This window comes from Meleagris gallopavo, chromosome 7 (assembly GCF_000146605.3).
Source record: "Meleagris gallopavo isolate NT-WF06-2002-E0010 breed Aviagen turkey brand Nicholas breeding stock chromosome 7, Turkey_5.1, whole genome shotgun sequence".
Lineage (NCBI taxonomy): Eukaryota > Metazoa > Chordata > Aves > Galliformes > Phasianidae > Meleagris > Meleagris gallopavo.
In genome coordinates, this window is record NC_015017.2 from 607650 (window position 1) to 623358 (window position 15709).

The following is a 15709-nucleotide window of genomic DNA, read 5'->3' on the forward strand; positions in this document are numbered from 1 at the left end:
TTAGCAAAAATAACACTCTCAGCAGATCTTTGCAATTGAACATGGGAGCAGGGAAATTGGACTCAGACCCTGACCTTCCTGCACGTCCTTCCATTCGAGCTCTGTGCTGGTGCCAGCTGCCGCTGGAGGGGTCTGGGGCCACTGGGGACCTTCTCTGGAAAAACGTCCTTCTGTTGCGAAACGCCAGGCCAGCAAGATCAAATCTGCTTTGTCAGGCCAGCTGCAGCCTGGGGCTGTGTGCTGGGAGCCTCTTCCCTTGGTGCAAGTGGTGTAAGAAGAGCGTGTGGTAGGACCTGAGGCCAGCAGACCCAGAGCTGGTGCCAGCCTGGCCACACATGTGCCCCAACAGAACAGGGGATCTTCACGAAGGTCCCAGTGTTGGTGGGACCAATCCTGCACTGGGGCATGGTGCTGGTCTCCTGCTGGGCAGCTGCACTGATTGCCACTGCAGGAAATACTGCTGGCTATCAACACATGCTTCTCACATGTGCTTCCCCATAGCTTAGCATGAGGAGCCAACATCTCCAGGTGGGAAGGGGCTGGGGCTGGGAGCATGCACACAGAATCACAGAACCACAGAACCACAGAATCACAGACTGGGTTGGTTGGAAAAGACACTGAAACCCATCCAGCCCCAACCCCTGCCATGGGCAGGGACACTTTCCAGAGTTGGCTGCCCAAAGCCCCATCCAACCTGGCTTTGAGCACTGTGAAGGATGAGGCATCCACAGCTCCTCTGAGCAGCTGTGCCAGGGCCTCACCAACCTCACAGGGAGCATTTTCTAATATCTATCATTTTTTTAGTGTGACATCATTACACTTTGAAACATCAAAATATTGTCCGTATCTTGGGTTTTTACAAACTCTGTGCTTTTCCATTAGGGTACAAAAAAGATTACAGTCCATGGAATGGATGGATGGACGAATTGATGGATGGGTGGATGAACTGATGAATAGATAGATGGGTGGGTGGGTGGGTGGATGAATAGACGGGTGGATGGATGGATAGATGGATGGAGGGATGGATGGATGGATGGATGGATGGATGCTCGGATGGATGGATGGATGGATGCTCGGATGGACGGATGTGTGCTTGAGTGGAGGGAGGGTCAGACAATGCACATCGTTCAGAGAGAGGCCGTGTCAAGTCTTGCAACTGTAGCGGGATTCGCGGGGCAAGAGGGACATCTAGTGACTGCGGTGGGAGCAAAGCGAGAGCAAGGGCTCGTCCGTTCCGCTAGAAAACCTGCCTCTGCGGGGAAAATTACCCTTTCTAATGGGCCATAAGCTTGAAATTAGCATAATTAAAAGTGACTAGCATCAATACAAGAAAAAAAAAGCAACATCTGAATTACAGTTAAATGAGAATAATTTCAATTTAAAGAGCCTCTCTAGTGAAAGTCACTTCCCTTAGGGGAAACAATCTACCTTTTCAACTCTGTTTATGTACTTTTTTAGCAAAAAAAACCTTTTGCAAATAAAATCTAGAAAAATGCACAGAGCAATACTCCCAGCACTCAATTTTGGGAGCATGACTTGGGAAAGATATGAGCCATCCTAGGGGCTGAATCTGGTCTGCAGGCCCCACCGCACTCTGGGGTCTGGAGCAGGATGAGGCATTGCACCAATTCTTTCCTGCCAAAATCCCAGTTTCCCACAAAATAATACATCCCCAAAGAGTTTCACTGAGCCAGATACTTCCAAAAATGTTGAATCAGTCTGTCTGGATAAAGCGCATTGCTTTGAGAGACACAAGCAGTGCATTAAAGCTCTTATGTTAATTAACTGTGACATTCACATCATCCTGAGTATTCACTTCAGTATTAAAGATGTGCATATGTTTCTCCCACTGACATGGCTGTGGGTGCAACGCTGCAGTGCTTTGAGTTCCTATTAAATGTAAAACTAGGACATCTCACAAGTAAAGTGAAATGTGACTTCCTCCAAAGAAAAAAGACAATCTTCATGCCATCTTCATTTGTGTTGCACCAAGGAAGAGAAAGAGTTTAATGCATTCCTTATGATTTTGTTGCTATCATTGCTGTCATCAACATGTTCCCAGCAGATACTGCAACTGTTGTTTAATCAGCTTTTTCTCCAGGCCTTGCTCAAGCCCAGATAACAATGGACAAGCAGCTAGATTCCCATTAAAATTAGTTTTTTTGATTTGTTGTTGCTGTTTCTCTTTGCAAAATAACCCAGTGAGGGCTTAGCTCCATTGCCATACTCGCTGAAGCCTGAATGCATAGGAGAAAAGGCTGAAAAGGCTCCTCTCCCTCGAGGATGGATCCCTGAGCAGCAGAACAAGCTTTGAAGGACCCCATCCTGGATTTGTTATTTTCTGTACTCCCAGTTTTTGAGAAATCCTCAGCTTCATTAGCAGGAGCACAGCATTTCCCAGCCAGAGCTGCTCTGACAACTTTCTCCGTTGTAGGTCGTCTCCAGATAGCTAAAACAAAACAGCAGCCTGTATCAAAGCAAAAAGCAGAATTCTGATGGAACTGGAAGATGAGGACTCCTGATGGGGATGGTCCAGGCAGAGGATTCATCACAGGTTCATGTGGGGTTGAGTGCGGATCCAGAACAGCCTCGGTCTGCGGGAACCACTGTTCCCTGGGCAAAGCATCCGTCCTTGAGGACAGCACCTTAATGACAGCACTGACTGCAGCTCTGGCATCTGCACAGACACAGAGGCTCCATCTGACCCCATTTGCTGTGCCCAAAGCGCCCGCGTCCTCCTGTCCAGGACCATCTGCCATGCTGCTGCCTGTGCCCCCTGCCCTGCCCAGGGGAGGCTCTGCAGAATGGGGAGAGGGACAAGGCATCCAGCCCCGGGGCTTGCCAGGAGAAGCAATATATTTCCCATGTGTCACAGTGCAGAAATGTATTGCAGTGGTTGCAATATGGGGAAAATGGGTGACATGTTTTACACAGGAGGAGATTGACTGATGGAAAATATATTTGTTTCCACTTTTGAGTGGCAATTGAGATGTAAAGCCTGGAAGCAGAAGGCAGGGGAAGGGCTTGGGGCACAGACATAGCGGATCTGTCCAGACAAGAGGGTGATGAGATATTTGTTTTCCTACCATTACCATAACCATAATCATAACCATGAGCATAACCGTAAGGATAAGCATAATTTGGTTTGGAAAACCAAACACTGTGCAAGCCAAGTACCCTCCCTGGTAAAAAAGAAAGCCTAGGATCACTCAGAAAGTGCATCACCCACTGGGACTTTTCATAAACAAAATAATCATAATGGACCGGTTTTGTACACAGCCCCCCACCTTCCCTTTGAGCTGCTCATGAGCTGCTGATGGAGAAGGATGCAGAGGGAAGGATGGCACTGGGAACAGTGGGGTGGCCCAGGAGAAGAACAGTCAAAGCCTGTTGGTAGCAGAGCTGCACAGACATTTATTGAACACAAACACTGACAAACACAGCTGGCTCACAGATCTTCCTGAGCTATTGTCCAAAGGTTGCTTGTGGGGATTGTCAAAGAGTGTTTTCATTTACCCCTGGGGGTGTGAATCCTGCACAGCTGAATTCTTCCTGCATCCAGTTGCTCGTTATAAAAAGGGAATTTTGTGTATGTGTGTTTGTGTGAGAGAGAGAGTGAGATTCCCTTCCTTGAGTATTAAAAATGGCTTGTCTGGACCCTGCCATGTTGCAAAGAGAGACATCTGTGCGTGAACCCATGCATGCATGTAGGCTTGGCTCCCACACATTCTGCTTCCAAAACAACACAGGGGTGAAAAACTACACCTTATCCTTGGGGTAGGGGCATGAGGCGGCAAGGGGAGGCCAGGGGGTGAAGCAAACGCAGGGGGAGCACTGGGGGGACCACGGGGAGGGCAGCGAGCACAGCTCTGGATGGTGTCACGGGGCCATAGGCTACAGCAAGAACAGCCAACGTCAATGCAAACGTTTAAGTAGCTACACTAGACTGACACTGGAGACCCGGTGTCTTCTTGAGTCACACCAGTGACCCCCTCTCCCTGACCCCCCTGGAAAGAAGATGAAGTAATTACACCATACGCTGAAAACAAGGACCAGAACCAAAGAGTTCAGGAGCGATCTCAGGAGCAGAGTAAGGAGGTCATAAAGAAACGGTGCATATGCATATGCATGTGTATTTATATATATATATATATCTGTTAGTAAAGAAAAGAGTATCTGTGAAGGTAAGGGGAAGACGGTAAATGTATAGGTTGTACAGGCTGGGTGGAGTGCCCTTGGCTGGAGAGGGTCAGGTGGTGCGGAGTGGAGGATGGTGGGTGGAAATTAGAGTGCGCCCATTCCAGTGACCTCAGACGTCAGCCTAGAATAGACAGGGGCAGAGAGAGGGGCGGGGGAGACAAAAACAAGCGCTTAATCAACGGAGTAGAAAAGAAAACACAGATCCTGTGGGGCAGCGCTGTCTCTCCTGCTTACGGCCCATGGGATGCCTGGTGAGGCACTCACGGGCTCAGCTTTGTGCAGACAAGTCCACTCTCTCCAATCATCCTGTCCCTATCCTGAAGGGGGTAAGTGATAATTCTTTCCCACTGCTTGGTGTCTTGGTGGGTTTCTCAGGTGGTGCTCAGGAGGTTCACAGATTGTGGAGATGTCACAGCTTATGGCAGAAGTCTTATGTCTGGTGGCCCGAGCACATGGAGCACTATGGACAGTTCAGGATGCTCAAGAACCTCACTGAATGCCCCTAGCAGAGGTGCCATGCACAAAAGGTGCTGACAGGAGATATCCGAGCACATGGCTTCTACCAAAATCCTTCCTACCAGGTGCAAGCATCAGTCCCAGCATCCTTGTCCCATTGGCATGTCACCTACAGCTCCCTCGATTCCTTCATTTGCTCTGCCTTTACAAACTGAGAGAGAGGCCAAGCTGTGTCCCATCTTTCCCCTCAACCAGGTCACCCTCCATCTCTGCTTTTGCCATGGCCTGAGCCATGGCTCAGACAACCCTTTCCAATGACAGAGCTGCTCTGTTTTCTTTTCTCTCCTTCTTCAGGAGGTGGTGGGGAGGTGCCGTGGGGCTGGGCAGCGGGGAGGAGGGGGTGACAGAGCCTGCTGCAGGTCGGGGCAGGGGTGGGGTGGGTGCAAGGAGGGGTACAGCCTGCGCACACCTTGCCAGCACTCCCCTGCCCTCACCCCTTCTTCTTGCCAGCAACAGCATGGACAGATGGACAGACGGATGGATGGCCTTGAGAGACAGCACGAAGCCAGCCAGATGCCCCCCTGCTCATGGGCCACTTGCCCACCTGGCCCACCCAGCTACCCCGATGGCTCCGTGGCCGGCAGCCCCGCACGCAGCCCAACTTGCTGCATCCCCAGCCCTGCCATGCTGCACTGCCGGGAGGTGGAAAGGAAGCGATCAGGCCATTCCCATGTCTGCTGTTTATTCGACTGCTTGGTTGACTTCATTCGATGGAGGAAAGCATTGGTGGAGGCCTGGAAGCGCGTGGGAGAGGCTCCGAGGAGGTAGCGAGAGAGGGCTGGTTTCACAGCAAGGTCCCAAATTACGCCTTCCCGCCACCAGACCAGATCCGTCTCCGTGCCCTGCCCCAGCGCTACCTCCTCGGCGGGGGAAGACGGCGATTTTGCCCTGCTATGAGCAAAACCCTCCTGGAGTGAGAGTGGCAGCCGTCCGCTACCGGATCTCACCTGGCGTTGATGAGGTACTGAGCGAGGCTGATGTTGGCGGGGGTTCCTGTGATGGTGATTTGGCGCTCCGATGACCCTTCCGTAGCGTTGGCGATTTTGATCTGTGCTCCAGACATCTGCCGAATTTCATTGATTTTGGTCCCTTGGCGTCCGATTATGCAGCCTATTAGCTAGAAAGAAAGCGCGGGGGGATGGCGTGAAGAAGCGCAGCTTGAGGACACGAGCACGACCGCGCGGCCGGAGCCTTCCTTGCCCTGCCTGGAGACACTGTGACCTCAGTGCTCACGAAACGAGGAGACCCAACCTCAACATGGGCACAAGGCTCTTAGGATCAGCCCAGCCCCAGGCGTCCCCCAGCCACTCGCTGCTAGCATCACTCACTCATCCTGACCTCTGCACTCTCGGCATCTCCCTCACTGCCCTACAAGGATGCTGCAGGACAGAAGAATTCTACGGGAAAATGTCTTCCATGCTCTTTCAAAAATAATTACTTTTTTGTTAGAGCCATGAAGAAGTGTGAATTTTCTCAGTGGTCCTTGAGGGTGTCTTCATCCTTGCTCTCAAGTATTTGTGCACCAAACCACAGGTCTCTCAGGCACCATAGCTGGGTCAGGCACATGAAGGTGTGCAGCTTTTCCAACAGGCACGAGGTGTTGCTGAGTGTCACAGAATCACAGAACTTCCTGAGTTGGAAGGGACTTACAAGGATCATTGAGTCCAACTCCTGGCTCCACACAGCATCACCCAAAAATCATACCACGTCTGAGAGCATTCTCCAGATGCTTCTTGAAGTTCAGCATCATGACTACTTCTATGGGGAGATGTGCCTGATCATCCTCTGGTGAAGAACCTTGTCCTGGTATTCAACCCATCCCGTGTGGCCATCAGCATTTGAATGCCCTTCCACGGTTATACCTGGGAAATCTGTGGGATGTTCTCATCAGTTGCTGGACTTTTGTCACTGCCTGTACAAAGGGAGACAATCACTGCTCCAATACTTGCTGGTCCTGCTGTCAGATGGCCCGTTCTGGGTGGATGCCTTCATTGCAGCTCTCTCAGCAAGGAGATCCCAGCAAAGAAGAGGGTTAGGAAGAGTAGAGAAATGACCTGCAGTTTTCCTGAGTAATGATGCTATCGTGCACCATGCTGTTCCAAAAGATTTCCTTCTGTAAGTCCTAAAGAAAGCTGCATTGTCAGCCCATGGTGACGGGTTCTTAGCTCCCCAAAGCAAGAGCTGTCTCCAGCCATGTCCATCTCATCTCTGCCTGGAGTGAAGGCTAAGGGATCTGAACATACACCCATCACAGAACTGGAAAGATCTTCTGTCTCCAGGGCTGCTGTGTGATATTCAACCCAACAGCCACCCATCCAGGTCTTCAGAAATAGCTCAGAGAGCCTTGAGGTGCTTCAGCAAACAGACATATGTGTAGCTGTGAATCTGCCAGAGGACCATGGAGAGCCAGACCTCCAGCCAGACCTTCAGAGAGACTTCCAGCAGAATCTAAGCTTCTCTTGCACAGTGTTCAAGCTTCTGACAGTCATGGGAGTGACAAGCTGGATTTAATCCCAAGATTCCCTCAAACTCTCCTTTCTCTGCAACGCAACTGTGGTCTGCTCTGCACTGCCCAAACCTGCCAGTGGGTGCTTCACTCTGAGACAGACAAGACTGTTCTCTTTTTCCAGGGAAGGTAACAGCAGGAATTTCAGAGCCATCAAAGCAACAGGAGGCACATCCAGCAGATGGGAAGGAGATGCAGGTGGTAACACCAACACCACATAGCTCTGATGTTAGCCAGGATTTTAGCAAGTGCTCCCAGTGGTCCTGTGTCCCGTGGCAGGTTGCTCCACATGCTAAAAGGAAGGAAAGGCTCCTTTTCAGGGGTCACTCAATACTACCAATACTGCCAGCACTGGGCTCCCCCAGGCTTCCTCACTGGGATGACAAAAGCCTGTTAAATAGGAAGAAGAAATGCAAACAGCCTCCAGACCCCATCCAGAAACCTCTGAGAATGATGGGCTGGTAGGTGATGGTGGTGGGGACCAAGTCATGACATCACTTCTCCACTTTCCACTGAGCACAAGCTGGTTTTCATCCCATGACAACTAGTCCAGAAGCAAGTGAGACCACAGGTCCAGGTGCTGCCCGCCTGGACTCTCATCGCACCTCCTCCCATCTGAACATCCCAAGCAGCCTCTTTGCATCTCTCTTGGATCACCACAACTCCAACCTTCTTCTAACTGACATCTGAGTACAATAACCACTTCACCACAGTGCCTCCACCTGTAAGACCCGAACACTGACTGCTGCCAGTACCCAACCACAATGTACTGTCTTTCAGAAGGACAGGTCCGAAACTTCTCAGATCTGCCAGCGGTATATTAAGAATTATACTGGGGCTTGAGAGCTCCCTGCCCTTCCCTATGCTGTCAGCTGGGCCTTTTTCGTGAGCACTAAGTTCACTTGGGAAGGAAAAATGGAGCATGGAGGAGGATTCTCCCTAGGAAAGCTACCAACAGAGGAGAGCCCAGGAGGTGCTCCATGACCCCAGACAACCAGACTGCGGAGCTGTGCACAAGGTATGAGTGAAGACAGTGAAGGGGCATCTCTAAACGCATGTAACAAGGCTGTACATCTGCAATTTACATATATATGTATATGTATACATATATATATATATATATGTGGACATACACACGCACAGGTGGGGGAAGCGCCACGGTACTTACATCATTGGGAATGGTGAGTTCATGAGTACTGGCCGGGGGACTGGCATCCAGACCTGGGCATATGCAAGGGAAAATGGTTACAGCTCGCAGCAGCAGTGCAGCGGGTTGCCAGTAGTTCCCCGCAGCAGTCGACATTGCAAAGGCTGCGTCCTGCTCAGGGGCTGGGAGAGGAAGGGGATCACACACTCCGGTACAAGGAGGAGGAAGACGGTTCTACCTGCCTCATCTGAGCGGGGTGTCACCTTCTCCTGTGCCGTTTGACCCTTTGTCCCCCAATAGGGCTGGCACCAAGAAGGTGTGCACAGCACAGGGCTGCAGTATCACTGCAGAGGAGCCCTCATAGGTGGGATAAGCCCCTTCCCATGCAATGCTTCTCTGCACAGCAACAGAAAAACCAAGCCCTGGAGGAGGGCTGTCCATGTGCCCTCCAGTCCTCCCTGAGCACAGCTCGCTTAGGAAAGCAGCTCAGCAGACAAAGTGCTGAATTGAAGATGTACACACTGCCTGGAGTCAAGGCCAATGGACCCTATTAGGGTAAGGCAAACAGCACATAGATGGAGAGCCTGCTTCCCTGCAAAACTACATGGAAACGTGCTGCCTGCAGCAAGGAGTGAGCACAGCACAGTGCTCCCTCCCAGCTTCTCTTGAGACAGGACAGATGCTCACCTTTGCAGTAGCAAAGGGAGCCAGGAGAGCAACCTGTGTGTGCAGCTGCATGGGGCTTGTAGCCAGGTGGGAGCCTGCATTCCTCACAGGTCAATCACCTCATTGCTGGTGAAGGGACATACTAATCCATGGGACAGAAGCTGGCTGGTAGCTAATAGGGAGTTGCAGTAATCTATACAACATATCAACAACCAGGGAAGGCTTTTAACAAAGTACACAAGAGTCCAAAAGGCTGCAAGGCCTGCATCACAGCAAAGAGCAGGATTAAGGGGGTTGGAGAAAAAGAGCAGTAGAAGACTGGCGCTGCCACACTGCTGTGACACGACGCAGCAGCAGCACTGAAGCCCTGGTCATGAAAATCAGAGGGGCATCTGCATGGCAGTGCGCCATTGCCTTGAGAGCATTGAGCACCTACTGCGAGCCATGACTGAGTTTTGCTGGCCGGCACTTCCTCTGTGCCATAGAAGAAGGGCTCCCATCTGTCTGTCTGGCAGCAGTAGCCTCAGTATTGAACCCACACCTGTCTGGGCATGGCACCATCACAGCAAGGTGTCATGAAGAGCCACGGACATGTCCCTTGGACCACTGAGAGCAAGAGCAGGGCGACGGGTCCACAGATGCTAAATGCCCTTCATGCATGTGCTTGTCCTCCCACATGCCATTATAGCCCTCCACATTCTCTCCCAGATAGGTTTTGGGGCATTGTATCACCCTCTGCATCATGACAGCTGTTGTTACAGCCTGCAGATAACTTATTTTGGCACACAAGCTCCTTCCTCTCTGATACACACATGCAGTTGCCATGGATGCAACACAAGGAGACACAGAGTCAGAGAATTGTAGGCTGGGTTGGAAGGGATCTTAAAGCCCACCCAGTTCCAAACCCTTGCCATGGTCAGGAACATCTTGTTTCATAGAATCACAAAACCACAGAATATCACGAGTTGGAAAGGACCTTAAGGATAATTGAGCCCAACTCCTGTCTCCTGGTTAAGGAGTCCAACATCCTCCCATAGAGTAGGCTGCCAAAAGGCCCATCCAGCCTGGTCATGAGCATCTCCAGGAATGTGCCATCCCTAACACTTGGCTGGGGCAGGATCAGTGCCACAGGCAACGGCAAAGGGCAAAGAAGGGTGTGTGGAGGGATTCATGGAGCAATATTACGACATTTATTTTTGCTACCACCTGTTTGGGTCTCTTTCCATGGTCTGTGATTGGGTGATGTTCCCAGATGCTTTCAAGGCAGGCAGGAAGTGCGCCCCAGCATGTCCGGGAGGTCTTGGGGTGATTTCCCTGAACAATGGCAGGGTATGAAAGCACATTCAGCACATGGCCTTGCAACTGCCAGGGACATCTGAAATGGAAATTTCTCCAAGATGGCTGTGATTTGGCTCTTCAGGGTCTGTTAAAAACGCAGCTATCCCTGAGTGACTAGAGAGACAGCTAAAATTTCATGTTATTGCTATTCCCACAAGTATTTTTCTATGCTTTCTAGATGAAGCTTGTGCAAAATTAAACGGAAGAATAATGGTGGTGACGCTGGTGTCTTTCCATTAGATAGATGGTCATTACACACAAACATCAAAAACAGGTAACAAACTGCAGGTACTTCCCTTTGGACATGCTGCACAGAGGGGATGGAGGGCACGATACTGCCCACCAGGAAACATGCTCTCTTCTCCACAAACAAGACAATTTATCCAGGAGCACAACAGTGGCACAGTCCTACTTCAGAAATATATTTCAGCAGCCGCCTACTGATTTCCCTGTAGCTTTGTGTTTTACCTGATGATTGGCCCATCAGATTTTGAGCTTCTTCGGAGGAATGTAAGGGCAGCTTTTCTCCTGAAGAGCAAAGAAGAAACAGATTTAATGCTTTTGCCTTCGAGGAGATAAGCAATGTCACTTCATCTAGGAAGCTCAAAATATGATGAACATACGGACAGAAAAGACATTTCCATCCAGCACCTCAACCACTGAGCTTTCAGCATTGCCATCCCCTGCGCTCTATATCTGCTTCCTAGCTCTCTGTGAAGCCTTTAGCAGTGTTTTTGCAGCCCAGGCTGGTGAGCCACACCAGCACCCAGCACCACAGTGCCTTCCCATTGCTCTCCCCGCTGCTGTCCCAGCCGCATCCTGCAGGGCAGCATCTCTCGCTGGTGCTGCGGGATGCAGGGACATCCTGCCCACTGCAATGGGTGCATGGCAGGGGATGCTGGCTGGGAAGGGTGGTGCTGGAGCTCATCCTTCTGCTCAGAAAGCCAGCAAGACTGGGAGCAGAGCGGGCATGCATGGTTATCGTCTGCCACATCCCCCAGATTTCTATCTGACCTCCCTGCTAGCCTCTCCCCATGGGTGTTGCGACCTCAGCTTCACTTCTCCTATTTGTTTCTGTTAGATACAACGATTTTTGAAAGAGAGAGAAACTCTACAGGTAAGAAGAGAAGGATATCTAGAAAGGGCGTGTGGGTACGTACCAGGGAAAGCGGGGGTGGTCTGTCCAAGGGGAGTAAAGGGGGTTTGCTGCATAGCCAACTGGTGGAGCTTGGTCAACTGCTGAGGGGTAGGAGGGACATTAGAGCTAAGAAGGTTATTGTCATAGAGTACAACAAGTCACACCAAAAAGCAAGAACGAAATTATAACGGAGAAAGAAAACAAACCAAAAGAAACCTAAACAAAACAAAACAAAACAAAAAACTAACAAAAAATTAGGAAGCCATAGTTGAGACATGGCAAAACCAGCATTAACAGAAGGACTTGGCCTGGGTAAGATGCAATAAAGCCCAAATCTTTTGCAGAACTGCTTGGCCAGGGTCTGAAGTACTATACTAGCTAGAAGCCCATTCTCAGCCCATCAGATAGATGTCCTGGCTTTTTGTCATGGGCACACAGCCCCTGTGTGTGATGAGCTGCTAAGGCAGCAGCATGGCCTTGTGCAAAGCACCTCCAGCCCCTGCCAGGTCTGCAGCATGCTGCTCACTGCTGGCTGCCAGCAGAAGGGCACTTGCCCGTGTATGGCCCCTCTGGTTGTGACCACCTCCCCTGCACTGTGTGGCGCTGCTTTGCCTTCAGGTAGGAAATGTCTCCGTGAGATGGACAGCCTGTGTGGCCACCTGGAACATGGGCACTGTGGGCACGACCCCGTGGCAGCACAGGGGCTTCAGCCATGGCCAGCAGTAGTTCAGAGCCTCACATCCCTTGTTGTCATGGGTACCTTTTGGAGCCCCGTCAGGAAGCGAGAATCTTGTTGGGAGTACATTTTGTGCTCTGTGTCACCATTCCAAATTAAAACCAAACAAAATGAAGGGGGATGGAGGTGGACAGGTCGGCTTGAGTGGGGAGCAGGAGGGGATCTCCATCACCACCCACACTCCATCACACTCATTGCTGCTTAACTGAAGAACGATGGTGCTCTCCAAACACTCAGAAATAGTTCTGATGCTGGTTCTTAGCAACCCCAGGCAATGCTGAAGCCCTCTAGGAGGGCAAAGCTTCCATGGATCTGTGTAGGTTTTGCCAGAGGGAGAAAAACCGGGGCAGGAAGCTTGCATTTCAGCTTTGGTGTTTGAAACGCTGTCGTGGGTCTGCAGGAGGGGTCTGCTAAACACAGCGACCTGCAAGAATGAGGGCAATGCCCCCAAACTATCTTCAGCATGGGTTTCTTTATGGAGCAGTATTTAAAATGACAGATCCTCACAAGAGGGCTGCAGGAGGGGGGGATGGCAAGCACAGCTCTCGCACGCACAGCTTTTTTTCCAGGTCTCAGCAAATCTGCATGGAGCTGGGCAGAGCGCAGCAGCAAGGATCAGACACTGCTTTGCCAGTGCTGATGAAAGCTTAAATTCTTCCAAAGCACTGTGTGTGCTATGCTGCATTTTATTCCTGTCAAACAGAGGGGAATAGTAACAAGGAAAACACATCTTGCTTCCATGGTTTGCAAAGGAAAACTGGGACAAGAACATGGTGATCTACCCACTGCAACACGCAGCCGTATTTCTCTTCTGCTTTGGGGAGTGAAGTGAAAGGCACACGATTCAGAATATTTCTGATCAGCATTACAGCAAGCTCTTCAAAGTGCGTGCATTCTGGCACCACGTAGACAGCCAAACCATGAAAATTGAGTGATATCTGTGCTCCTCTGCTACAAGCAGGGGAAGTCACTGCTCCTACAAACATGGCCCAGCCTGCAGAACAAGCACAGAACCAGGCTGTCCCCAGTGGGGCCACGGGCAGCATGCACTCACAGTGCCTGCTGGCCTGGAGAAGAAGTATGGCAATGACTCAACACCCAACTTGCCCAATGGGCAGGAGAAGCCCCAAGCCACATCAAACCAACAGAGCTGCGCCACAAGAGCAGCGTCTTATAAAAGCATCCCTTCCCTATGTGTCCCCCAGCATATGCACTGCAGGTCCCACACCCGTCCTTGGTTGTGTATCAGAAGAAGCCATGAGCAGGGGGGATTTCAGCACGAGCAAAACACATTCCCATCCCTCATCACATGGATGAAGATCCCACAGAAGAGACATGCCCTGCTTCAAATAGGAAACCACGCACTGAAAAAGCTCTTGCTTCTCCCATCCCACCCAGAAATCTCGGCAAGCCATTGGATGACCAATGCTCTAGGATAAGGGGGAAATAGAAGATAAGTTCCTTTTTTTCCCCTTCCTTTGCTCATTTTGATCATTTTGAGGCACAAAATGCATGATCTGGTTAGTCTCATCATGAAGGGATAGCACAATTTAGCATCAGGCCAAGTCCTCAGAATTAATAAAGTGTGTGTTCACAGGTTATGAGGTTACTCAAGGTATTACAGAGACTACACGTGGCCAGTTACTTTGAGAATATGCTATTAATATTATTGTCTAATATTAATATTCTGTCATCTAAAAGTAGCATGCAGGTGACATAACAGGGTATTAAAAAAACAAGAGTAAAACTCACATCCGGGTGTGGAATGGCGTATTGTCCCTGAATTGTGTAGGCCTGCAAAGGAAAAACAGACTGTTAGAGGAGACAGGAGGTGGTGAAGCCCTGCCAGCCCTGGGCTTTGCTGGGTTTGGGGCTGCAGGGAGCCCCTCCCAGCCTAGAGAGATTGTTTTTGCTCTTCCCAAAGAAGAACACAGCTCTTCAAACATCCCAGGGCTGTATGAAGGGGGAGGCAAGGCTGCAATGGGTTTCACTGTGCAAAGGTGCTCAGCAGCCAGAGCTCTGTGCAAGGGGTGTACGATGGCATCGCCACCACTGTCTGTGCCTAAAAGTGCATCCTAATGCGGGCAAGGCCATGCCATCCTTTAGGGTGCACAGCTCCCAGCCCACTCCAAACCTCCCATCCATTCCAGCACTCTGCTGCAGCCATGCATGAGGCTGCTGCCACATGTCCCGGGGCTTACAACAGGAAAACCCATGCAGATGTTGGCTAGACAGTTTGCTGTTATTACCATAGCTTGTAGTAATCCCTACTCTTTTGAAATAACCCGAAGATAAGCACCGCTGTGGACTGAGAGCCACCAAAGTGCCCAACGTTTTGGATTCAACCAGCTAGCAAGATGTATCTCACTAGCTGCCACATTATTCAGATGATTCTGAAAGAAACGCTCTAAGAGATGGATAGCACTTGATAAAGGGAGAGTAAGGATGGCCAGGAAAAAAAGAAAAAAAAAGGAACATCTTCTGAACATGTGCTGCATCCTTCACAAATAATGAGGCCTTTAATGCCAGGGAGAACCTGGCATTTCCTGGCAGCTTGATTTGGCCTTTGGCTTTTGATTTGAGACATTAATTGGAAGCAGCAAAATGAAAGGCAGGGAGGTGAACTGGGGGGATGCAGACTGAGCCTCTCACTCCAGCCTGGCCCACAAGGAGCTGCCAAGGCTGAGAGGCTCACTGGGGCAGATGGGGATGAGCTCTGCTGCCCACGGTGCCGACTGCATCCCGCAGCATCCCTGCAGCAGGAGTGCGCTGCCCCTTACTCTCCCTTTTGAGAACTACTACTCGCCAGGCAGCTGGACCCAAAGCTCCTTTCCAAGATGGTTGCTCAGGCTGCACAAAACCCTTGCCCTGATGCTGGTAGTGACCACGAGATGCTAACTCAGCACGCTGCCTGGCAGCCTGTGCTTTGGGCTTGCTGTTCTGCTATTTTGTTATGGAGTGGGAGAGCATGGGACAGCTTGTGTGGTGTAGGAGGTGGCACCAGGTGATTCACGTCAGGTTGTGGGCCAACCTGATGGTGCTCTCCGAGCTTTATGCTCATTCCTGTCATGCTTTACGGAAATCAACTACTCATTAGTTTAACTGAGAGGCACAACTGGGAACACATGCTTCACGTAGACTTAAGGTACGTGTTGCATACATGGCTATTCTGCACACAGAAGTCTGCTGTTACCTCTAAGAGCTGCCAGAAGTCACTGCAAGCCTTGATTTAGCCTGGTTTACCATGGCATGACATGACATAGGCTGTCTCATGGATACAGGTGAGGCTTATTCCTGCAGCAGGAGTTCCCTTGTGGTGGCAGGGATTGATCCTCCCATGGAGCAGAGGAACAGCCCAGTCCTGATCAGGCTAAAAAGAGCCTGGCCCACCTGATACCAAATTGCAACATGCAAAGTTCCTTTTAATTAGATGGTAATGCCCAAAAATAGGAAATATTCATA

The 15709-nt window shown here is 50.5% G+C and overlaps 1 protein-coding gene across 28 annotated transcripts in view; it reads right to left on the reverse strand.

Moving 5' to 3' along the window:
* Positions 1-15709, reverse strand: part of PCBP3 (poly(rC) binding protein 3) — a 49287-nt gene that overhangs the window by 2117 nt on the left and 31461 nt on the right. For 7 of the 28 annotated variants that reach the window (XM_019616830.2, XM_010713183.3, XM_010713176.3 and 4 more), the window contains 5 exons: positions 14000-14041; positions 11534-11612; positions 10842-10901; positions 8391-8443; positions 5664-5833 (listed from right to left, as the gene is read on the reverse strand). In XM_019616830.2, coding sequence (XP_019472375.1) covers positions 5664-5833; positions 8391-8443; positions 10842-10901; positions 11534-11612; positions 14000-14041 — 404 coding nt within the window. Of the gene's footprint in view, positions 1-3394; positions 4322-5663; positions 5834-7209; positions 7515-8390; positions 8444-10841; positions 10902-11533; positions 11613-13999; positions 14042-15709 lie in introns of those variants that run through there. The other 21 variants (XM_010713184.3, XM_010713178.3, XM_010713168.3 and 18 more) reach the window with 14 other exon arrangements.